Below are 25115 nucleotides of genomic sequence, written 5' to 3'. Positions count from 1 at the left end.
GAAGCATGGCGGGGGGTCAATCATGCTTTGGGGCTGTTTTGCTTCTGCAGGTACAGGGAAGCTTCAGCGTGTGCAAGGTACCATGAATTCTCTTCAGTACCAGGAGATATTGGATGACAATGTGATGCAGTCCGTCACAAACCTGAGGCTTGGGAGACGTTGGACCTTTTCAACAGGACAATGATCCCAAGCATACCTCAAAGTCCACTAGAGCAGTGGTCCTCAACTCCGGTCCTCAGGGCCCACTAACAGGCCAGATTTTAAGTATTACCTTGAGGAGATGCAGACTAGAATACTGCAATCACTGAGCAGCAAATTATATTACTTGTGATGTATTTCAGTTATCTTGCAAACCTGGCCTGTTAGTGGGCCCTGAGGACCAGGGTTGAGGACCACTGCACTAGAGCATGGTTGCAGATTAAAGGCTGGAACATTTTGGAGTGGCCATCAGTCACCAGACTTAAATCCGATTGAGAACCTCTATTGGGACTTAAAGAAAGCAGTTGCAGTGCACAAGCCTAAGAATGTGACTGAAATGGAGGCTTTTGCCCATGACTAATGGGCGAAGATACCCGTAGATCGCTGCAAAACACTTGTGTCAAGCTATGCTTCATGTTTAAAAAGCTGTTATAACTGTAAAAGGATGTTGTACTAAGATTGAATGTCACTTGGGGGTTGAATAAAACTGATAATGATGTGAGCACAGAAAATACATTTGTGGTTATTTCATTATAAATGTTATGTTATATTTGTCTGACCTACAAGTGCCTCTTTGATTTAATTGTAAGAAGGATGACTGAATGATCAAAATCAATGTCAAACTGGCCAAAACAATCAATTTCAGTGGGGGTTGAATAATTTTGAACACAACTGTACTAAATATATTTGATTAAACAATTCATTTAAATTAGATGTGCATCGCAAGTGCTCTGTACGAATATGCAATGGTAAACAGTACATCAAAGTGCATATAATAAATAGTTCATAAAGTGCATAAAGTCAGTAATGCATAGAAGGTGCATGTGCCTCATTTGTGCTCTATAAAGTCCACAAAATATATAAATTGTAAAAAAGTGCCCGCTAGGAGGGGAGGAGCAGTGTGTGAGTGAGGGAAGGATAGAGCACGTTGTCGCGCCATCCCAGCAGCTGTATACTAGTAGCGCTAAGTCAGCTCTCTTGTAAGCAGTGTGTGAGTGGGCAGCATGAAGGTGGCATCAGAAGAGCCCCAGGCTAAGAAGCAGAAGCTGGAGGAGAAGGAGGCGCTGAGTCACCCCTGTGAATGCCGAGTTTGAGCACCTTGGATCTCTTTATATGTTGGTGAGAGGATTGCTGACACTGGAGAATATTGATCTCTTGAATCGTGAGGAAGCTCTTACCCCTACAGACAGATATCCACCAAAGGAGTATTCTAAGCGCTATACAGGCTACCTCTGGTAAGTGTCCATTACCACGGGGTGTGCATGGTGGTGAGGTGGAGGCGGCCTTTACATCACGTGAATTGCCGTGGTGGGAGATTGATTTACTATCAAAATTTCTCTCTGAAGTTGTTGCATGGAGATTGTGCTATGCAATAGAATCTGTGACAGCACCTTTCTATCACTATCTGCACCAAGGACTGCAATTATTTTCACATGGTTCACTCATTTTTCATGTATACGTTTTGTGCATATATATATATAAAGTCTGTCAGCGCTGCTAGTGTAATTTTGTTATATATATATATATATATATATATATATATATATATATATATATATATATATATATTATTATTATTTCAGGTTACACCTTCTTTTGATATATCCATTATTAATAGCAACTGCTACCTTCTCTCTCTTGTAGAGATTGAAGTATGATATTGTATATTGTTTTAGCGCTGGGTGAGTGGGCTTTTTATTAGATATGTTTTACACCTACTCCTTTTATTGCATATGCTTTGTGTGTCTCCCATATTCTATCTTTTGAAATCTCATCTGCCTCATTTATTTCAAAATATAGTTCAAGCTCTTTTTCTATTTCTTCTCCCAGCTCTTTATCTGTTATTTAATTCCTCATTTATTCTCCATGCATTCATTTTGAGTTGTCCACCTGGTATTTTATTCCTCATTGTTACTGGCGCATGGTCTGACCATGTTTTTATTTAAATTTTTGTCTTGATCACCAACCCAATAATCTATAAACGATCACCATATAGTGGATCCTTGAGTATGTCCCGTGTACAGTGGAGTAGTATGTATAGTCCCGTATTTGCGGGTGTAGTACTCTCCATAAATTTGACATTGATATAATATAGCGTCTTCTTTATTATCTTCAACTGGGAGTTCCTTTTCCCTCTGTACTCGGGAGGTACTATCCACTTCTGGATCAATTTAAGTCGCCAGCCATGATCACATATCCTTTTTTAAATTCCATTAATTTCCTCACCATCTTCCCCAAATATCATATTGGGTTTTTATTAGGGCAATATACATTCACCAATGTAACTTCCCAATCATGTAGTTTCCCCTTCAAAAAAAGGAATTTCCCTTCTGGGTCCGTCATCCTGTCCTCTTAAGGAAAACCTCACCCCTCTTGCCAATCCAATGGCCACCCCTTTTGCTTTATTTGTTGTAAAGTCTGCATAAAACCATGTTGGGTGGTCCCTTGAGTATAGCCTTATATTTGATGAATGTGAAATGTGGGTCTCTTGAAGGAATACTGGGTCTCTTGGAGGAATACTATGTCAGCCGCCAGGTGTTTGACTTCTTTTAAGATTTTATGTCTCTTTTGCACCTCTAACATTTATAAGTTACAAAATGTATTGCCATCTATCTATAATAATCTCCTCTACCCCATTCCACCCTACTCTTCCAACAAAAGGTCTCCCACTTCCTCCCTTCCTCCTCCCCCTCCTCCAACATATATCTGGGTTGTGAATGGAAAGAAAAAAGAAAAGAAGAAAGAAGGAAAAACAGAGAAAAAAGAAAGGGAAAGGTTGTTTTGCGGCAAGGTTTTATATTGCAGCCATTTGCTTATACTTTATAGTACTGAAACCTGACTAGGACATCTCTATGACCTCTCTTGGTATTTCCTTTAATAGATTCTGGGGTTTCCTAATCCTATGTATTCTCTCGATCTCAATTTTATCTGTTAATGCTTTTCCTAGAAGGGGATTAAACACTGTCTCTATCATTTCTTTCAAGTTCTCCTCTTTTGTTGTCTCTGGCAGACCTCTGATTCTTAAATTTTTTTTCTTTCGTTTTCTTGATCTTCTATCTTATATAACATGTTTCTTTTATCCCTTTTTATCCTCCTAATTTGTTCTCTAAGTACTTTTATTTCTCTCCTCGCCTTCCAGGACGGCCCAAACATGAGATGATAGGCTCCTCCTACCGGAAACACAATCAATCATCATAGTTAAAAGGCCCCACCCTTCCCTCTGCCCCTCAGTTTAGATTGTGTTTCTTCCTAAGGAACATTTGTTATTTTCACTGACCTGCAGACTTTTGTAGTCAGATGGTCCCCCTGTGAGCCAGGTTCAGCAAATTGCCGTGAGAGCTGAGCTCTACCTGCCACCTCCTCAGGTTTCTCACAGGTCGCCCCCCGCAAATGCAAACCGTCGGTCACCCGGTGTGACGCTCCTTGGTTTTGCTCCGGCACCAGCAGCTCTCCTCCACAGGACTCGTTTTTGAAATTCCCGCCGGATGGGCGCTTCAAGCCTCGCTATCAGAGCGGACATCCGGTGACGTCAGACGCTATCGCACGGATGCGGAAGAGGAAGGTGGAGGAGACGCCGGAACCGCTAACATGCGGTAATGCAGACTCCCAGGCTACAGGAGCGCGGACAGCTGCCAGGGAGATGAAGCCTTCCACGACTCACCCCCCGGGAAGGAGGAAGGGCTGGGCCAGGCATCGGCAGCCAAACCCATGTCGGAACCGGGTAAGTGCTGCAGTGTATCTTGTTGGTGCCATATTATTTCTAAGTCTGCTGGTTAATTATTTTCTGACATAGAAATGCTTGGTGTCCCTTCTCCCTGACCATAGTCTGACTGATTGAGTGTCCTTTCGATGGTCCTTGTATTTTGTAAACTAGGAAGAGTGATACTAAATTGATGTTGTATCCTGTCTTCCAGAGTCCCAGAGCGGTTCTCAGGAAATCTCCACTACTACACCAGCCTTATCAGGTTCTGTTGCCTCTAAGAATTGTGGTAATTGTGCAGACAGGTTACCTAGCTCCCACACAAAGCCCTTTTGCTACAAGTGTATTTATAAATTGGCAGGGAAAGAATCCTCCGCTCTAATTAAAGATTTCTTAAAAACTGTTCAAGAGGAAATGCTGACTACAATTCAGACTGTAAGGTCTTCATTAGGATCTCCAGAACCCACAGTATCTCCCGCAGGGGAAGGTACCTCCTCACAAGAAAGTTATACAGTTAGAGCAGGACACTCCAGTCTATTACCTTCACAAAATCTACCTTCAGCTCAACCCAGAAGTAGACTGTCAGCAGAAGAAAACCGCTCAGTCTCCCAATCAAGTTCAGAAGGAGAAAGGGACTCAGAGGAACCAGAGGAGACAGAACCAACCAGGAACTTGTTTGGGCTGGATAACATGCAGGGGCTCCTTCAGGCAGTGTATGCTTCTGAAGAGATGCCCGATCTGCCAAAAGAAACGTCAGCCCAGGATAGACTCTATAAGGGTCTGGGGAAGACTCCTTCTAGAGTTTTACCTATTCACCAATCACTGAAAGGTTTAGTCCTTCAACAATGGCAGCGGCCGGAAAATAGGTTTAGCAGACCAGGATCCTGGAAACGGAGATTTCCCTTTTTTAAAGAAGAAGATATAGAAAAATTTATAAAGAGTCCTAAACTAGATGCGCCTTTGGCACAAGTAACCAAAAAGTCAGACCTCTCCTTTGTTGTTACAGGCAGCATAAAGGATGTTATGAATCGAAAAGCGGAGTCCCTTCTGAGGAAGGTCTGGGAGGTAAATGCTTCTACAATGGCCCCAGCGTTAGCTGCCTCTTGTGTGGCAAGGAATACCTTTTGTTGGATTGACAGGCTAAACAAAAACTTGCCGCAGGAAAAGACCCAAGAATTACAAGATTCCCTTTCATTAATAGGGAAAGCGGTAGCTTACTTAGCAGACGCAGCAGTGGAATCTGTTGTAGCCTCTGCAAAAACAGGAGCCCTCTTAAATTCTGCCAGAAGAGCCATTTGGCTCAAGGAATGGGAGGGGGACCTTTACATCTAAGACAAAGCTTTGTGCCTTGCCTTTTGAAGGATCTCGACTCTTTGGTTCTGGCCTAGATGAAGTTCTAACCAGGTCCTCAGAAAAAGGGAAAAAAATTCAAATAAAACACAAAAAAGAGGCCCCCAGGAACAAAGTCAGAATAGGCGTAAAAAAGAGCCTGCCAAGAGATGGGGTTTTAGGAGGGGAAGACAAAGAAACAACTTGCTCTTTCCTTCCGCCGCAGGCTCAAGAGATAACAAGTGACGTCAAAGTGGGGGGCAGACTAAGCAAATTTCTGACCCATTGGGAAGAAATTGCAGTCTCCCCATATATTTACGCCCTCATACAGGAAGGTTATCGCCTTCAATTCACCTCGATACCTCCTACAACAATAACCCTTACTCAGGTCCCCAAAATGGCTCAGACAAGAGAAGCTCTACTACAAGGGATTCAAGAACTGGCAGAACAGTTAGTGATAATTCCGGTTCCAGAAGATCAACATCTTCATGGCTTCTACTCCCATGTGTTTGTGGGCCCAAAACCATCAGGCAAATTTCGCCTGATAATAAACTTAAAAAAACTCAACAAGTTCCTGCGGTTCAAATAGTTTTCGATGGAAACCATCTATTCAGTACGAAAGAGCTTACTAAAAGATGTTTTTATGACCACACTGGATCTCAGAGATGCTTATCTGCATGTTCCCATCCATCCAGAACACCAGAAACTTCTGAGGTTCGCTATAGTGACAAAAGAAAGGACAACGCACTGGCAATTCAGAGCACTGCCGTTTTGGATTAGCTGCCAGTCCAAGAATCTTTACAAAGATTCTTGTGGAGGCAGTGGCTCACCTACACCTTCTAGGGATAGCCCTGATTCCCTACTTGGACGACCTACAGATTTTTGGAAGATCAGCGGCCCAAGTGAACCTGGATACCCAACAGGTGTTAGATTTCCTACAAAAACTAGGATGGCTCATCAACCTGAAAAAATCATCCCTGGTGCCCACCCAGATACAGACCTTTCTGGGTTTCCAGGTAGACTCAAGGGCTCAAAAACTTTCTACCCCAGGAAAAAAGGGAGAAAATATGTTCCGCAGTCCAGACACTGGTGGAAGCTCCCTCCTGTTCCAGGAGAGAGGTCCTAAGAGTATTGGGACTAATGTCTGCCAAATACCAGCGGTTGTATGGGCGCAACTCCATGCAAGAGAACTCCTGTTCTCCCATCTGTCCTCCTGGGACAGAAAGACAGAATCCTTAAACGAGTACGTCAACCTCACTCCACAGGTGCAGATATCTCTGGAATGGTGGAAAAACCCAAACAACTTGGGAAAAGGCAGACCCTGGGGGCAGTGGAATCCCATAGAGATTACCACAGACGCCAGCACAATGGGTTGGGGAGCCCACCTGGAGGGGGCTCAGGCACAAGGGATCTGGGACGAAAGAACAGCACAGGCTTCATCAAATTTCAGAGAGTTGAAGGCAGTGGGGGGGAGGCTTTGAAAGCCTTCCAAGTATTAATTCTCAACAGAGAAGTTCTCATCCTGTCGGATAATACTACAACAGTGGTATATCTGAATCGACAAGGAGGAACCAGATCCAGGCCCCTCTTGGACCTAACTACAGAAATCCTGAGTTGGGCCAAAGAGAGGGTAGTATCCCTGGTAGCAGTTCACATCAGGGGGAAAAACAACTTACAAGCAGACTTCCTCAGTCATCATCTTATCCAAGAGGGAGAATGGGAACTAAATCCCAAAGTCTTTCAATTAATAGTTCAAAGATTTGGAGTCCCAGAGATAGACCTGTTCGCCTCGTCTCAGAACAAGAAGGTAGACCGTTTCTTCTCCCTTACTCGGACCAGAGGGATGACAGGATTGGACGCACTAGTCCAACCGTGGCGGTTCAACCTAGCATATGCCTCTCCCCCCCCCCCCCCCCCCATGTTAATTCCGAGAGTTCTTCAAAAATTAAATCAGTCAAAAAACCTTTGATCCTGATTACCCCATGGTGGCCAAAAAGGCCTTGGTTTGCCATAGTAAAAGCCATGTCAGTAGCTTGCCCATGGCACCTTCCAGTCTCTCCAGGCCTACTGTCGCAGGGTCCAGTGCTGTGTCCGGACCCAGGTTTCTTCCAGTTGACAGCTTGGTTACTGAGCGCCAACTCCTAATTTCAAAAGGTTGCTCGCAGAGAGTAGTAGACACTCTCTTAATGAGCAGGAAACCGGTTAGATGTTTAAGAAATTCCTTCTTTTGTAGTGGGGAGATTGGTATTGGGGTCCCTTTGAGTAATTATAGAGTATAGTATTCTCCAAAGGCATTCGCTATTTCCTGGGTATTATAAAGGATTGAGTCTGTTTTGTAGTGTCTAAGGGAGCGTAGTTGTTTTTGATTTGCCTTTGTTTTAGTTGATTCGTTAAGAGTTTGCCGGCCTTATTACCCTGCAAATAATATGACCATTTTAATAGTTTAAGATATTTGTCGTGGTCAGAAATTAATGCTTGTTTCAACTCCTCTCTGCAAGCATTGAGTCTCGATGGAGTAGATGAGGGCAGTGAATGTTTGTTTTTGTTTTTTGTGGAGAGCCTCCAGGTTCGCAATCTCTTTTTGTAGTGTTGCTATAACTTGCAGTTTATTTTTCTGTTCTTGGGAAGCTAGTTGTATAAGGATGCCTCTCATAAAGGCTTTGTGGGCGCACCACACCAGGGATGCCTATTTGTCTGGGTCCTTGTTAAGTTTGAAGAATTCGTTAATATTCCTCTCTAGAGCTATCTTATGTTGGGGGTGTGTAAAAAGAAAGATGTTATTCCACCGTAGTATTTTATTGGGTCCCTTGTATGAATCCACAATATCAAGGGAATGGGAGCATGGTCTGACCATGTGATATTGTGGGTGCATGCCTTAGTCACTTTTTGATCGGTAACCAGGTTGTTGGACGGTAACCACATGTTGGAAGCTTGATTAAAGGAACATTCTCAATAATAAAGGAACTCAAAGTACAAAAACATTTTGGGATGCAGCTTGTGACAGTAGACTGCTGTCCACAAAACGGATACAGGAACTCCCTGCAAATGAACGTGGGGATTATAAACGTAATCAGCCGAACACCAGGGACTAAAAGACATCCAAAGCCGAGTTATAGCGGCAGGATACTGCTCATGTCATTAAGCAGGTATTAAGAGTAGACTTCAAAAAGCCCTTGTTACAGGAAATGCAGTATCTCACAAGCGTGACACTTTGCTACAATGCAAAGTAGTGAGTGTACAGCTTGTATAACAGTGTAAATTTGCTGTCCCTTCAAAATAACTCAACACACCATTAATGTCTAAACCGCTGGCAACAAAAGTGAGTACACCCCTAAGTAAAAATGTCCAACTTGGGCCAATTAGCCATTTTCCCTCCCTGGTGTCATGTGACTTACTAGTGTTACAAGGTCTCAGGTGTGAATGGGGAGCAGGTGTGTTTAATTTTGGTGTTACTGCTCCCACTCTCTCATATTGGTCACTGGAAGTTCAACATGGCACCTCATGGCAAAGAACTCTCTGAGGATCTGAAAAAAAGAATTGTTGCACTACATAAAGATGGTCTAGGCTATAAGAAGATTGCCAATATCCTGAAACTGAGCTGCAGCATGGTGGCCAAGACCATACAGTGGTTTAACTGGACAGGTTCCAGAACCGGTCCCGCCATGGTCGACCAAAGAGGTTGAGGGCACATGCTCAACGTCCTATCCAGAGGTTGCCTTTGGGAAATAGATGTAGGAGTGCTGCCAGCATTGCTGCAGAGGTTAAAGGGGAGGGGGGTCAGCTTGTCAGTGCTCAGACCGTACGCCACATACTGCATCAAATTGGTCTGCTTGGCTGTCGTCCCAGAAGGAAGCCTCTTCTAAAGATGATGCTCAAGAAAGCCCGCAAACAATTTTCTCAAGACTAGCAGACTGACATGGATTACTGGAACCATGTTCTGTGGTCTGATGAGACCAAGATAAACTTATTTAGTTCAGATGGTGTCAAGCGTGAGTGGCGGCAACCAGGTGAGCAGTACAAGGACGAGTGTGTCAAGCATGGTGGTGGGAGTGTCATGGTTTGCGGCTGCATGAGTGCTGCCGGCACTAGGGAGCTACAGTTCATTGAGGAAACCATGAATGCCAACATGTACTGTGACATACTGAAGCAGAGCATGATCCCCCTCTCTTCGGCGACTGGGCTGCAGGGCAGTAATCCAACATATTGACCTCAAACACTCCTCCACGATGACCACTGCCTTGCTAAATAAAAAAAGCTGAGGGTAAAGGTGATGGACAGGCCAAACATGTCTCCAGACCTAAACCCTATTGAGCATCTGTAGGGCATCCTCAAATGGAAGGTGGAGGAGCGCAAGGTCTCTAACATCCACCAGCTGTGTGATGTAGAAGAGGACTCCAGTGGCAAACCTGTGAAGCTCTGAACTTAACACCCAGGGGGGCTAAGACAGTGCTGGAAAATGATGGTGGCTACACAAAATTTTGACACTTGGCCCAATTCAAACATTTTCAATTAGGGGTGTACTCCCTTTTGTTGCCAGCGGTTTAGACATTAATGGCTGTGTTATTTTGAGGGGACAGCAAATTTACACTGGTATACAAGCTGTACACTCCCCACTTTATATTGTAGCAAAGTGTAATTTCTTCAGTGTTGTCACATGAAAAGATATAATAAAATATTTACAAAAATGTGAGTGGTGTACTCAGTTTTGTGAAATACTGTATATAAGATTGTGAAATACTGTATATAAGATTCTACTTAGGGAATTAAAACCCATATACCCGCATATTTAGGGAAATGGGAATAGGAATTGGGGTCCCTTCAAGATGAAGAAAAGAGGAAGAAAGTTTTAAGATTAGCCTGTTATTCATCGATTGACTTAAAGACAACAGAGATGGGTTATAAGCTATTTGCTAGGTGGTACCTTACCCCGTAGAGGGCTTGGAGGTTCGGCATAGAGAATATCCCCAACTTGGAGGGAATGCAAAGCCCCTGGAACATTTGCGCATTTGTGGTGGGAGTGCACAAAAATACACGTTTTTTGGGAAGAGATCCCCAGGTCAATCCACCAGATTACAGCAGACTGTATCTAGGTGGAACCTTGGACCTGTTTGTTTTACAGCACGGAGAAAAAGATGACGGCATATAAAAACACGCTAGTGCCTCATTTATTGAATGCAGCTAAAAGCTTGATTCTGACGATTTCCAGAAGCCCCGAGTATGAGGGATTGGGCCGTAAGGGGTGGATTGGGCAAGATCCATGGAAGAAATGATATCCTCAGCAGAGGACTCTTGTGGGAAATATCTGGATATATGGAGGGACTGGATGAAGTTTAAAATAAACGGAGGAGTATATGAAGATGCTGGCTGTTTGAGGCCGATAGGCGGTACAGCTTAGGAGTAAAACTACCTGGACCGCAGAGGTCTTGGTCAGGGGCAGGACATATAAAGCACAAGAGAGCTGAAAGAAGGATAATAGAGCATAGATTGAGAGGGGATTTGGCTAACCATTCTGTCTTTTTCTGTTTTGGGAGAGGGTCACTAAGGTTGTAAAGTTTTTTTATAGGCACTGTTTATATATGATTGGTGATTTTTGTAACAATTAGAATTTTTAGCTGCTTACTGAAAAATTAATAAAACATGATTATACAATAAAAAAAATGTATACCTAACGCAGTGGTTCTCAACTCCGATCCTCACCTTTCTTCCGCAGGCTACTAATGGCAGGTCCCTAGAAGTGGGCCCTCCTTTTCGGCTCATAAGAAGTTTTTTTTTTTTTTTTTTTTTTTGTCCCTCAGGGTCGACTGACAAGGGATCGAAGCTCTTCAGGGAGGATCCAACCAAACTTGGTATGGCAAGTTGAAAGTGGGCTTGTCCAGACCCGAAGTTCAGAATGGAGTCTGTTCGCATGGTGGTGGCTTCCCTACATCAGGGGAATTTTCTTACCTCCATCGACATCGAAGACACTTACCTTCACATTCCAATATGTGTTGGTCCCCAGCGCTTCCTCTGCTTTGTCGTGGGAGAGGAGCATTATCAGTTTTTGGTGTTTACCCTTTGGTCTCGCCTCCACTCCTCGGGTCTTCATGAAAGTGTTGGCCCCGGTGCTAGCATTGTTACGTCAGCAGAGGATCACGGTCCTGGGCTACTTGGATGACCTCCTTCTGCGAGCAGGGTCTCCTACTGCCCTAGTGGAAAACTTGGAGAGCTCCATACGGACCCTGAGGAAGTTCAACTCGATTCTGAATCTTCAGAAGTCCACCCTGGTTCCTTCCATGAAACTAGACTATCTGGGTCTGACTCTGGACTTGGCCTTAGCAAGAGTACCCCTTCCTCTGGACAAACTCTAGAAACTGCAGGCTGCAACTCTCCTCCTGTCCAGCAGATTGCCATTCCTCCGAACTTGCATGCGAGTGCTGGGCCTGATGTTCTACCTTGAGGCGTTCCCGTTTGCACGGTTCCATACGAGGTCCCTTCAAGGGAGATTCTGATCAAATGGGACAAGACTCTACAGTCTCTAGACAACCAAATCCAGCTGAGCCGGGGTGCAAAAGAGTCCCTGATCTGGTGGCTTCATTCTCAGCGCTCCAGCAGAGCAAATGCTTCTCTCCTTGTATTGGACAGTGGTCACCATGGATGCCAGCCTGTCGGGGTGGGGAGGCATTCTCAACAGATATTCTGCTCAGGGGATCTGAACCCTGGAAGAGTCCAGACTACCGATCAATAGTCTGGAGCTCTGAGCGATCAGACTGTGTCTGGAACATTGGATGGATCATCTCCAAGGATGTCCAGTGTGCTTTCAACCAGACAATGCCACAGCCATTTCTCGTTTCAATCACCAAGAGGACACAGAAGTGTCCTGGCGGCTCTTGAGGTAGCCGGCATTCTCAGCTTGGCAGAATGTTTGTTCCAGCCCTTTCCGCCGTACACATTCCCAGAGTGGGAAAACTGGCAAGCGGATTACCTCAGTTGGCAGGCAATGGACCAGGGGGAATGGTCTTTTCATCCAGAGGCGTTTCATCAGTTGTGTCTCCAGTGGGGAACCCCCAAGGTGGATCTGTTGGCGTTTTGGCTCAAAAGATAGGTGCAGAGGTTTGTGGCACGGGATCATCTGGCGGAAGCCACAGATTCACTGGTGGCCCCGTGGGGTCAGTATTGTCTGATTTCTTGCCTTCCCTCTCAAGCCTCTGCCAAGACTTGTACGCAGGACTGGCCTCGCAGGGCTTGGTACACCGATCTGGTGCGGCTAGTTGCAGACTGTCCTTGGAAGCTTCCTCTCAGGGATGATCTGCTGTTCCAAGGGCCAATCTTCCTGCTTTACAGTTGCTGGCTTTGATGACTTGGCTGTTGAAAGCCAGGTACTGAAGGTTACGGGTTAATCTAAATCTGGGATTCCAACGCTGTTAAAAGCTAGGAAATCTACTTAAAGGACGATTTACCATCGTACGTGGAAGACGTACATTGCGTGGTGAGTCCCTTGGGGTTCACTCTCGCTCCTTCTTGGTGGCTCGAATCTTGACCTTCCTTCACGGGGGGTTAAACAGAAATTGGCCTTGAGTACCATTGAAGGCCAGGTGTCAGTTTTGGCCGTCTTCGTTCAAAGACCCTTGGACAGACACTCCCTGGAGCGTACCTTTCTTCAGGGTGTGCACCATTTGGTTCCTCCAGTGCGGTCTCTGTTGGCACCCTGAGACTCAATTTGGTGCTTTAGGTCCTCCAGAAGTGTAGTGAATTCTCAGAAGGGGGGGAATGAAGACATTGTGTTGACTGGCGACGTTATCCTGTCGTTCACCTTACTTGGTGGTTCACAGATAAGGTGGTTGTTCGCCCCTGTCTGTCATTCCTTCCAAAGGTTGTCTCTGATTTCAATTTGAATAAAGAGATTGTGTTGCCTACCCTGTGCCCCAGGCCAAAACATCCTAAGGAAATTGCCTGGCATGCCTTGGATCTGGTTCAGGCAATTAGGGTGTACCTGGCAGTTATGGAGTCTTTTTTTAGGAAGTCAGACTCACTATTTGTGCTTACGGATGGGTCTCGGTCAGGGTTGTTCGCTTCTTCTGCGACCATTCCCAGAAGGATCAGACAGACGGTGATTCAGGTCTATTTCATCAGGGGTCAGGTTCCTCCTTTTCTCTATCGAGGCGCATTCAACTTGGGCGCTCAGTGCCTCCTGGGCCTACCGTCATCAGGTGTCCAGTGACGCAGGTTTGCAAGGCGGCCACTTGGTCGTCGGCGCACACTTTCACAAAGTTCTATAAAGTAGATGTGTTGGCATCTACAGATGCCTCTTTTGGCGACAAGGTTTTGCAGACTGCTGTTTAGAGCAGTGTTTCTCAAACTTTTTTCAGTCAAGGCACCCTTTAATATTATGGACAGTCTCGAGGCACCCCATTCTTTAAAAAACTATTCTAATGGTTTTAAATAATGCAGTTTTTCTCCATCCCTCAGCTAAGGGGACCCTAGTGCTGATGAATTGGGGCAGAGGAGGGTCAAACGAGGATGCTGTGCAAGCAACCGTTATCCTCCCTATTAACTGATGATGTCATTGCTTGTTAGGACGCCGGCGGATAGAAGGTCGTAATGGGTGTTATGTTTCCAGGCTGAATAAGACCACACTTTTGCAGGTGGAAGATTCCCTGTCTTTTAAGGATCCCATGGACAGAAGAGCTGAGGCTCTAGTCCGGTACCTTTCCCTGTGACTGGTTACATAGTTGCATAGTTAGTGAGGTTGAAAAAAGACACCAGTTTAACCTATGATGTGTGTGTGTGTGTGTTTGCTGTTAACCGTACATTGTATATCCCTCTATGTTGTGGTCTTTAACCACTTCCATACCGAGTCATGTAAAATGACGTCGGCAAAGTGGTTGTAAGGATCCGGGCCGCCGTCATATGACTCTGGTACTCTGATGACGGGTACTCGGGTACTCTGATGACGGGTACTCTGATGACGGGTACTCGTGTACTCTGATGATGGGTACTCGGGTACTCTGATGACGGGTACTCTGATGACAGGTACTCGGATGACGTGTACGCAGGTACTCTGATGACGGGTACTCTGGTTCTCGGGTACTCTGATGACGGGTACTCGGGTACTCTGATGACAGGTACTCGGGTACTTTGAGTACCTGTCAACGGAGTACCAGTCATCAGAGTACCCGAGTACCTTCCACCTGCTCATCAGAGTACCTGACGCCTGAAGTACCCGAGTACTTGCCGTCTGCTCATCAGTACCCATCACTACTCATCAGTACTCATCAGTACCCATCACTACTCATCAGTACCTATCGCGTATCAGTACTGATCATCAGTACCCATCAGTACAGTATCAGTATCACCTATCAGTACTACTCATAAGTACCTATCACCTGCCTGTCACCTGCCCATCAGAGTACCCGAGTTCCTGTCACTTGCCTATCGGAGTACCCGAGTACCTGCCACCTGCTCATCAGTACCAGTGTACCTGTCACCTGCCTGTCACCTGCCCAACAAAGTACCCGAGTACCTGTCACCCTTCATACAGCCACCATGTCCAAGTCCAAAAAGGTTTATATACGTCCTCCGTTTAAACCTAAATACCGGTGTTATGGCAGCAGATAGCTGCCATAACCCTGGTATTTTTTTAAACGGTGGACGGTTGGCTTTCCGATAAGGGTGGTCCCAGCGGCGGATTCGCCGTGGGATCACCCTTCCGAGATGGCGAAAGAGGCGCCCCCCCCTCCCGCCGCGTTCCGGTCCTTTTCCCCGCTTACCGGACTCTCCGGCAGCGGGGAAAACGATGCGGTCCCAGATCCTCACAGACAGGATGTCGAGTGAGGGCAAGCTTGCCCTCACTTGACTCTATGGTCTTGGAGGACCGGAGCTACGGAAAATGTTGCCTAGCAACCGATTTAAAGGTCCTTTTTATATAATAATTTTTTTTTTTTTTTCTATCTTTTAGTGTACTTGTGAGATCTGAGGACTTTTTGACCCCAGATCTCACAAAAAAGAGGTCCTGTCGTGCCTATTTCTATTACGAGGAATGTTTACATTCCTTTTAATAGAAATAAAAATGATCATTTTTTTTTTTTTTTTTAAACGGTGTAAAAATAAAAAATAATAAATAAAATAAATAGTAAAAAAAAAAAAAAAAATTAAAGCGCCCTGTCCCCGTGAGCTCGCGCGCAGAAGCGAACGCATACAGAAACCCCGCCCACATATGTAAACGGTGTTCAAACCACACATGTGAGGTATCGCCGCGATCGTTAGAGCAAGGGGAATAATTTGAGCCCTAGACCTCCTCTGTAACTCAAAGATGGCAACCTGTAGAAATTTTTAAATTGCCGCCTATGGGGATTTTTAAGTACCAAAGTTTGTCGCCATTCCGTGAGCGTGCGCAATTTTGAAACATGACATGTTGGGTATCTATTTACTCGGCGTAACATTAGCTTTCACATTATGGAAAAAAATTGGGCTAACTTTACTGGTTTCTTATTTTTTAATTAAAAAAAGTGAATTTTTTCCAAAAAAATTGCGTTTGGAAGACCGCTGCGCAAATACGGTGTGATAAAAAATATTGCAATAATCTCCATTTTATTCTCTAGGGTCTCTGCTAAAAAAAATATATAATGTTTGGGGGTTATAAGCAGTTTTCTAGCAAAACAACTGATTTTAGCTTATAAACCCCAAATGTCAAAAATAGGCCTAGGCAAGTGGCTAGGATGCATGATGATGCTCCTTGGATGTTAGGCCCCTCTATATGGCTAGGCTGTGAAAAAGTCTCACACGTGGTATTGCCATACTCAAGAGGAGTGGCAGAATGTATTTTGGGGTGTCATTTTTGCTGTGTACATGCTATGTGTTAGGAATATCCTATAAATTGACAACTTTGTGTAAAAAAAAAAAAAAAAAAAAAGTTTTCATTTTTTTCCCACATTTTCCAAAAACCTGTGGAAAAAAATATGTTCAAACGACCCATAATGCCTCATAGAATATACGTTGGAGTGTTTGCTTTCCAAAATGGGGTCATTTTGTGGACTTTTCCATTGTATTGGTGCTCTAGGGCCTTGAAAAGTGTGATAGGTAGTAAGAAAGTTTTTTATGTGTATTTATGCTCCTAGAACGCCTGAAGGTGCTTCTTGGACGTGGAGTCTCTTTTTGTGGCCAGGCTGTGTAAAAGTCTCACATGTGGTATCGCCATACTCGGAAGGAGTAGCAGAATGTATTTTTGGGTATAATTTTTGCTGTGTACATGCTATGTGTTAGAAATAGCTTATAAATTGACAACTTTGTGGGAAAAAAAAGAAAAAAAAATTTTTTTCTTCATTTTCCCAAGAATTGTGTGAAAAAATTACAACTTCAAAAAACCCACCATGCCTCTTACTAAATACCTTGGACTGTCTACTTTACAAAAAGGGGTCATTTGGGCGGTATTTGTACTGTCCTGACATTTCAGGGCCTCAAGAAAGGAGATAGGCAGTCAGTACATCTGGTGTGATCAATTTTCAGTAATTGGTACCATAGCTTCTAGACTCAATAACTTTCACACAGACTAAATAATATACACTAATTTGGGTTAATTTTACCAGAGACATGTAGCAGTATACATTTTGGCCCAAATGTATGAAGAAAAATAAATTTTTTGCAAAATTTTATAATTGAAACTAAAAAAAAAGTATTTTTTTTTTCAAAATTTTTGCTCTTTTTTTGCATATATCACGAAAAAAAAAAACCCCAGTTGTGATCAAATACCACCAAAAGAAAGCTCTATTTGTGTGAAAAAATGATAAAAATTTTGTTTGGTTACAGTGTAGCATGACTGAGCAATTGTCATTCAAAGTGTGAGAGTGCTGAAAGCTGAAAATTGGTCTGGGCAGGAAGGGTTTCTAACTGCTCTGTATGGAAGCGGTTAAGGTGCCCATCTAATAGTTTTTTTAAACTATCAATGCTCCCTGCTGATACGACTGTTTGCGGAAGAGAATTCCACATCCTTACTGCTCTCACAGTGAAGAACCCCCTGCGTATTTTAAGGTTAAACCGCCTTTTCTCTAGTTTTAGTGAGTGGCCCCGTGTCTTATTGTATTTCCTTTCTCTGAATAGGTTTTTCCATATGCTAGGGTTGCCAGTACAATATTTGTACATTGATATCAGATCACCCCCTCAATCGTCTCTTCTCCAGAGAGAAGAAGTTCAGTGCTTGTAGTCTTTCCTCATAGCTGATGTCCTCCATTCCCCTAATTATTTTTGTTGCCCTTCTCTGGACTTTCTCCAGTTCCAGCACATCCTTCCTGAGGACCGGTGCCCAGAACTGGACAGCATACTCCAGATGTGGCCGGACCAGAGCCTTGTAGAGTGGGAGAATAATCTCTTTATTTCTGGAGGGAATCCCCTTTTTTATACATCCCAGTATTCTGTTGGCTTTTCTTGCAGCGGCTTGGCATTGCATGCCACTGCCAAGCCTGTTGCCTACCAGTACCCCCAGGTCCTTTTCCATCCTAGACTCACCCAGAGGCCCCCCCCCCCCCCCAGTGAGTAGCTTGCTTTCTGGTTTCTGGCACCCAGGTGCATTACTTTACATTTTTCAACATTAAACCTCATCTGCCATGTAGTTGCCCACCCCATCATTTTGTTCAGGTCCGCTTGTAAGGTTTCCACATCCTGCCCAGAAGATATTTGCATGCTTAGTTTAGTATCATCCGCAAATACTGAGATTTTACTCGATATCTCCTTCTCTAGATCATTTATGAATAAATTAAACAGGATTGGCCCCAGGACAGAACCCTGGGGGGACCCCGCTTTCCACACCCGCCCAATCTGAGTACTCCCCATTAATCACCACCCTTTGCAACCTCCCCTGGAGCCAGTTCTCTATCCAGGTACTCACCTTATGGTCCATGCCTACCTTCCTTAGTTTGAACAGTAAGCGTTTGTGGGGAACGGTGTCAAAGGCCTTTGCGAAGTCCAGGTACACCACATCCACAGGCTTACCTTTTATCTAGGTGGCAGCTCACTTCATCATAGAAGGTTAATAGATTGGTTTGGCAAGAACGATTTTTCATGAATCCATGCTGATTACTACTAATACAGTTTTCATTACTAAAGTCTTGTATGTGGTCCCTTAACATCCCCTCCAAAATCTTGAAGACTACTGATGTTAGGCTGACCAGCCTATAGTTACCCGGGATATATCTTGGCCCCTTTTTAAATATTGGTACCATGTTGGCTTTTTTCCAGTCAGCTGGCACCATACCCGTCTGTAAACTATCCTTAAAGATCAAGAATAATGGTCTGGCAATCACCTGGCTGAGCTCTTTAAGAACCCTCGGGTGCAAGCCATCCGGTCCCGGTGATTTATTTATGTGAAGTTTCTCTAGTTTAGTTCTAAGTCTGTCTTCTGTTAGCCATGGCAGTACTTCCTGAGGTGTGTTGTTTAGTTTGGCCTTACAAGCTGGGTTAGTGTAGCCCCCCCCCCCCCCAATTCTTTTGTCAAGACTGAAGAGAAGAAATTATTTAACACTACCGCCTTTTCCCTGTCCTCTGTGGCCAAAACTCCCTTATAGTCTTTTATGGGGCCAATGTGTTCTGGCCTCGCTTTCTTACTGTTTATATACTTAAAGAATTTCTTGGGGTTCTTTTTACTCTCTTCCGCCATATGTCTCTCGTGTTCTATTTTAGCCACCCTGATTTTGTCTTTACATTTCTTATTACACTCTTTGTAATGCTTGAATGCTGCCAATGACCCCTCAGTCTTGAATTTTTTGAAGGCCTTTCCTTTAGCCTTAATATGCATTTTTATGTTGGAGTTTAGCCACCCAGGGTTTAGTTTTGCTCTTTTTTAAAATTATTTCCCTTTGGAATGCACTGGTCAATCCCTTTAAGTATGCTTTTGAAGCATTCCCATTTTTCCTCTGTGTTCTTTGTTCCCAGGGTTCTATCCCATTTGATATTTTCTAGCAGAGAGCGCAGTATTTTCTAGCAGAGAGCGCAGTTCAATTCTGGTTCAATTTTAAGACCGGTGTTTGCTATCACTTTGATATCCCAGACTTTAACAGAATGGGCTAAGGTTTTGCCAGGTTTTCGCCAGGATCTGGAGGGGAGTCAACATCCTTCTGAGCTGGCGACCTGGCGGATCAATTGATCCAAAGGTCACAGTATATTTATGATGCATCCCTAGATGCGGCCCCCCTGGCCGGCAGGGTTTCTGTGATGGCAGTGATCCTTCGCCGCATGATCTGGTTGAAGTACTGGTCAACTGACAAGGCTTCTAAAAAGGTACTGACTGATCTTCCCTTTGTAGGCGACCGTTTAATCGGTGCCTCTATGGAAGAGATCATTAAGGGTCTTACAGGAGGCAAGAGTACTTTGCTTCAACAGGCTGCTAAGGGCAAGGAACCTCGCCGTAAGCAAAGTCCCTTCTTTTTCGGCTCACAAGCGGCCCTCCTGGCTGGCTCTCAGGAAAAGGGCTCGAGATCCACCCGTAACTTTGCGGGAGGCTTCAAGAGACCCTGGAATAGTAAGTCCAAAGTGGGCATTTCTGGTTCAGCAGAAAAGCCTTCCCCAGCCTGAAGGGGTGCCCTCACCCACGTCTGGGGTGGGGGGGTCATTTGCGCTTCTTTACAGATACGTGGACCTTGCTCATTCAGGACTAATAGGTCCACGAACTGATATGGTTCTGTTACAAGATCGAGTTTCGGTCCTTTCCTCCAGCAAGGTTTTTTCCTTCAAACTTACGCCTGTTTCTAGAGCGGCTACAGGGCCTTTATGGAGCAGTGCAGGACAAGGAGGACAGGACAATGCAGGACCTGTTTAGCACAAGGAGTTATTGTGCCGGTTTCAGAGTCGAAACGTTTCCAGGGTTTTTAATCAAAACTGTTCACAGTTCCCAGGAAGGAAGGAAAGGTTCGTCCGATCTTGGATCTCAAGGCTCTGAACCATTCTGTGCGGGTTCAGAAATTTAGGATATAATCTATCCACACAGTGGTAGCTTTCCTTCATCAAGGAGATCTGATGGCTCCTATCGAACTCAAGGATGCTTACCTTCATGATCCAATAAGTATCGGGGCATCAGCGTTTTCTTCATTTTGCCGTGGGCGAGGAGCTCTTTTTAATTTGTCGCATTACCCCTTGGTCTTGCCTCAGCTCCTTGAGTGTTCATAAAGGTTTTGGCCTCAGTGTTGGCCTTGTTATGGCAGAAGCGGATTGTGGTAGTGGGTTACCTGGATGATCTGCTTCTGCGTGCAGTCTTCCTTGGCTCTAGAAGCCGACTCGGAGGTTACGGTGTGAACTCTGCAGGAGTTTGGGTGGGCACTGAATTTTGAGAAATCGACACTGTCTTCATCCACAAAGCTGGACTACTTGGGTCTGAAGCCGGACTCGGTGTCAGCCTGGGTGTTTCTTACTCAAACAAAACTGCTGAAGCTACAGCAGGCTGTTTGGCTTCTGTTGTCCAACCATCGATCATTACTCAGGACTTGCATGCATGGTCTGATGGTCTCCACCTTCGAAGCGGTTCTGTTTGCGCAGTTCCCCACCTGACCTTTGCAAAGAGAGATACTAATCAAATGGAACAAGAATCCTCTGTCATTGGACAGTCTGATTTGGTTGAGTTGGGGTTCGAGGAAGTCTCTCCTGTGGTGGCTTCACTCCCTGGCCCTTCTTCTGGGAAATTTTCACATAGTTTTACATAGTTTGTGAGGTTGCAAAAAGACATCAGGCCATCCAGTTCAACCTATGATGTGTGTGTGTTTGCTGTTAACCGTACGTTGTATACCCCTGTATGTTGTGGTCTTTTCTTCCCCAGTACTGTACTGTAATCACTACTGATGCCAGTCTGTCCAGATGGGGCGGTGTCTTGGGAGTGTGTTCGGCCCAAGGTGTCTGGACTCGGGAGTCGTCCAGGCCGCCGATCAACATCCTGGAAATTCTGGCGATCCGACCTTGTCTGTATCCGCACAGTGTGCCCCTGCAGACGATCCGTCCACGGAGACAATCGGACCATGCTACGGCTGTGGCATATGTCAATCATCAGGGGAGCACAAAGAGTGGCTGGCATCTTGAGGGGGGCAGAACGATATGTTCTGGCCCTCTCTGCTGTGCACATTCCCGGGTAGGAGAATTGGCAAGCGAACTATCTCAGTCGGCAGACGTTGGATCTGGGAGTGTGATCTCTGTACGCGGAGGTTTTCCATCAACTGTGTCTTCGGTGGGGGACCCCCGATGTGGACCTGCTGGCTTCCCATCTCAAAAAGAAGGTACAAAGGTTCATGTCAAGGTCTCGGGATCCTCTGGCCGATGCCGCAGACTCTCTGGTGGCCCCTTGGGGTCAGTATCGTCTGATTTACACCTTTCCTCCAATACAACACTCACTATTTTACATTGTAGCAAAGTGTCATTTCTTCAGTGTTGTCACATGAAAAGATATATTAAAATATTTACATAAATGTGAGGGGTATACTCACTTTTGTGAGATATTGTATGAGGATACAGCCCACTTCCTCTTTCTTGTCTGGTCATTAGCCTAGGCCAGTGATGGTGAACCTTGGCACCCCAGATGTTTTGGAACTACATTTGCCATGATGCTCAACTACATTGCAGAGTGCATGAGCATCATGGGAAATGTAGTTCCAAAACATCTGGGGTGCCAAGGTTTGCCATTACTGGCCTAGGCTAATGACCTCATGCACAGCTCGCTCTCTCTCACTCTCCTGAGAGTTTGTCAACAAGGGAGGGAGGGAGGGAAAAGATCCATGTGTTTTTCATCCAGAGAGAGAAAATGTGCAGGCAAGAAGTGTGTGTGTGTGTGTGTTTCATGCTTTTTAAGTATATTTCACTTCGAAGCTTATATTTATACTGTTTTTTTGTTTTATAGGATAAATTTCATTCCCCATTCTTGAACACTCTTGATGAAGCGGAATAACCGCGAAACATGTTGAGTATCGCTTGACTGTTATATCCAACTGCAGACAGTAATATACCCCTATTTTGTGTATACTCCCTCAATGGACAGTCAAGCCACTGTAATGGGTGTAATTCTTTTATAATGTATGCTTTTTGTCCTGTGTATTTTTTAATAATTTGTAATAAAGATATTTTGATTTTATCTGGCTGGATTGCTTTTGACCGTATCAAGAAAATCCTTTTGCCCTCTCTTCCACAGTTCCTTGATTAAATTGTATACACTGGATGGCATGAAAGGAAGCCATCCATTGTTTACAATTGCCATGTGATCTGCTGTGATTGGTCATATGACGTCCTTCCAGAAAGCGCCTCTCGGATACAGCCGCCTCCTGACTGCACCGGCCCGCTGCCAGTTCTCCTGCCCGGCTGTCATTTCACTATAGGCCGGGCAGAAAGATGTTAAAGCAAGTCTCCATACTTACCTGTCCAACGGTCTTGCACCGGTGCCCACATATTCTTCTGAGTGCTGGTCTGTAGACCTCTTCATTGATCGGTGGGGGATTACATCACTCCCGCACATGAGCAGGAGGCTGTCACCCTGACACTTGGAGACCGGCCCGCCTCTGTAAGCTGAGCAGCTCATTTTGCAGTGCTGCGGGAGAAGGCGTGCAAGCAGGTAATGGTATTTTTTTGAAGAATGACAGTGTACGCCTCCTCTGCAATAAAAGCCTGCCTTTTTGGGTTTTTTTTTTTTTTTTTTCAGCGGGATTTGAGTTCCATTTTTAACTTTCAATTCAAAGTTCCCAGTTTAGGTTGTTTTTAAATTTTTGTTTTGGTGGTCATTTAACAAGGTAGCTAAATACATTAAGGTGCCAATGGCTACTATCTGTAAATCCAGAAATTAAATATAAATGCCTGACAACGTGTGTATGAATGCAATAAAAATATGAAAACTTTATTTCACTATTTTTCATTGATAGACACAGCTCCATATTATTCTTGACCATTGGGTTATGCTGCCTCCTACAGGAGTAGGACACTAGGCAGGAAAAAACTTCTCCTATGGGGCAGTCCCTGCAGGCATACACCCACACACTGTGCTATAGCCCTGTTTGTTTCTGCCTAGTTTAGGAGTAGGACCTAGTTCCCTGCTAGAACTTCGGTCTTAGCAGTTTGTTTTTGGGAACCTTTTTTGTAAGACTTTTTTAGTTTGTGTTCCCGAGAGAACTACAAGCAACAGCCGGCTGGGTTTCGGACTGGATATCCTAGATCCTTAAAGTCTCCCAGCCCAGCTAGCGAGTGTGAGCAAGTTGTATATAGTCCAGCACTAGGCCTCGCCACGACCCAGCCCCGATAGATGGGGGCGGGCCCGTGAGTGGAACACCGTCCCATAGGCATGGTAATGTTTTTTTCCTGCCTAGTGTCCTACTCCTGTAGGGGGCAGCATAACCCAATGGTCAAGAAAAATATGGAGCTGCATCTGACAATTAACTTCAGAGAAAAGGATTTTACGGTAAGTCAAAAATCCAGTTTTCAGACAATCATGAAAATTATAGGGATGTATATTCCCTGGAAAAAAAAACTGCAATTTTCCTATTAATGTTTGATTTGCAAAATGTGTTTTTATTTTCAGGTTTGTTCTTCAAACAAAAGAAAACATTGACAGCCAGTTATTGAATAAACAAAATGTTGCGAATGAGAAGATTGCAGAGTTAGAGGTTGGTGTTCTGTTTTTTTTTTTTTATATCTTAAAGTGTTCCTAGACCCACAACAGGAAAATCCGTGTTCATTTTGGCAGCAAATTTCAATTTAGTTTTAGGCTCCATTCACACTAGAGCGACTTGTCAGGCGACAGCCTGACAAGTCGCGGTCCATTGACTGCTACAGGACCCTTTCTAATAGGAGCGACACAAGTCGCTCCGACTTAGAAAAAGGGTCCTGTACTACTTTGAGGCGACCTCGGGGCGACTTGCATAGACATTCATTATATGAAGTCCGTGCAAGTCGCGCCGAAGTCGCAGTGTTCTCAGCCAACAAGGGTTAGGGTGGGTTCACTCACAATTTTGCCATTACACTAAATAGAACTGCAGCAGGACCCCGATGTAAGGCTGCCCTTTTTGACCGTTACTGATCTATTTTTCTTTTTCATTAGTGTGATATTTGTCTCTATTGTAACATTTGTCAATGCTTAGAGAGGAGTTAATAAGTGGTGGTTGTTATTGTTGCACATATAAATGGCATTTGTAGCCTGTGTGCATTTTTCCAATGAATTGAATTGACAATTACACAAGTATTCATTGAAACACAAGTATTCGTTATGCTTCTTATAGAAATAACAATAATAAAACACTTCTATTTGTTTTGATTCATTTTAAGGAAAGCACTTCGTGCCAAAATGACCCTTGCTCTATTCTGCTGGCCTCTAGAGAGTCACCTGTGACACTGAGTACCCTCTCTGCAAAGGCTTGAGAAGCTGGCAGGTCTAAAGCAAAAGGTTTTAGCTGGTGATAAATAGTGTCACTCTTTGACAGCCAAAAATCTGTTGCAGTGTTGTCCTTGATGCAAAAGCTCTTCCTTATATTTTCTTTTTTCCATAACCTTATATTTTCTGATCTGCTGTTTTATGCTGTTTGGGGAGATCCTCTGCCTGGGTCTTCTGCGGCATTTAGAAAGAAACCGCAAGATTGGCTGCCTAGATGTGGATGCCGGTGCTTCTTCAACTTCCTCCGATTTTTCAATATTCTCCTGTTCCACTTGTTCCACATCCTCTTCAGACAATTCATGATGTTGGGTTTGGGGCGAAGTGGATTTTCTTATCGCATACTCTGCCTTTTTAAGCAATTCCTGAATATTCTCATGATCTGCCACATCAACAAGGGTTTGACAGTAGGGTTGACAAAATAAGCAGCTGCTTCAAGTGGCGAGAACATTTCATCTGTTGGATCTAAAAATTAAGCAAAACGCTAGTTCACACTCCCTTTCATTTTCTGTGCAGTTGTGGCAAGATCTTGGTAGCAAG

At 44.4% G+C, this 25115-nt stretch overlaps 1 protein-coding gene across 1 annotated transcript in view; it reads left to right on the top strand.

Annotated features, from left to right (window-relative positions):
• PFDN1 (prefoldin subunit 1) overlaps positions 1-25115 on the top strand; it is a 127770-nt gene that overhangs the window by 40891 nt on the left and 61764 nt on the right. The window contains exon 3 of the mRNA XM_082256219.1: positions 23730-23814. Within this exon, the coding sequence (XP_082112345.1) occupies positions 23730-23814 (85 nt within the window). The remainder of the gene's footprint in view (positions 1-23729; positions 23815-25115) is intronic.

The sequence above is a fragment of the Pelophylax lessonae genome (assembly GCF_965119305.1).
Source record: "Pelophylax lessonae genome assembly, chromosome: 4".
NCBI classification, from domain to species: domain Eukaryota; kingdom Metazoa; phylum Chordata; class Amphibia; order Anura; family Ranidae; genus Pelophylax; species Pelophylax lessonae.
The sequence above is the reverse complement of the archived record's forward strand: the minus strand, read 5'-3'. Positions and strand labels throughout refer to the sequence as shown.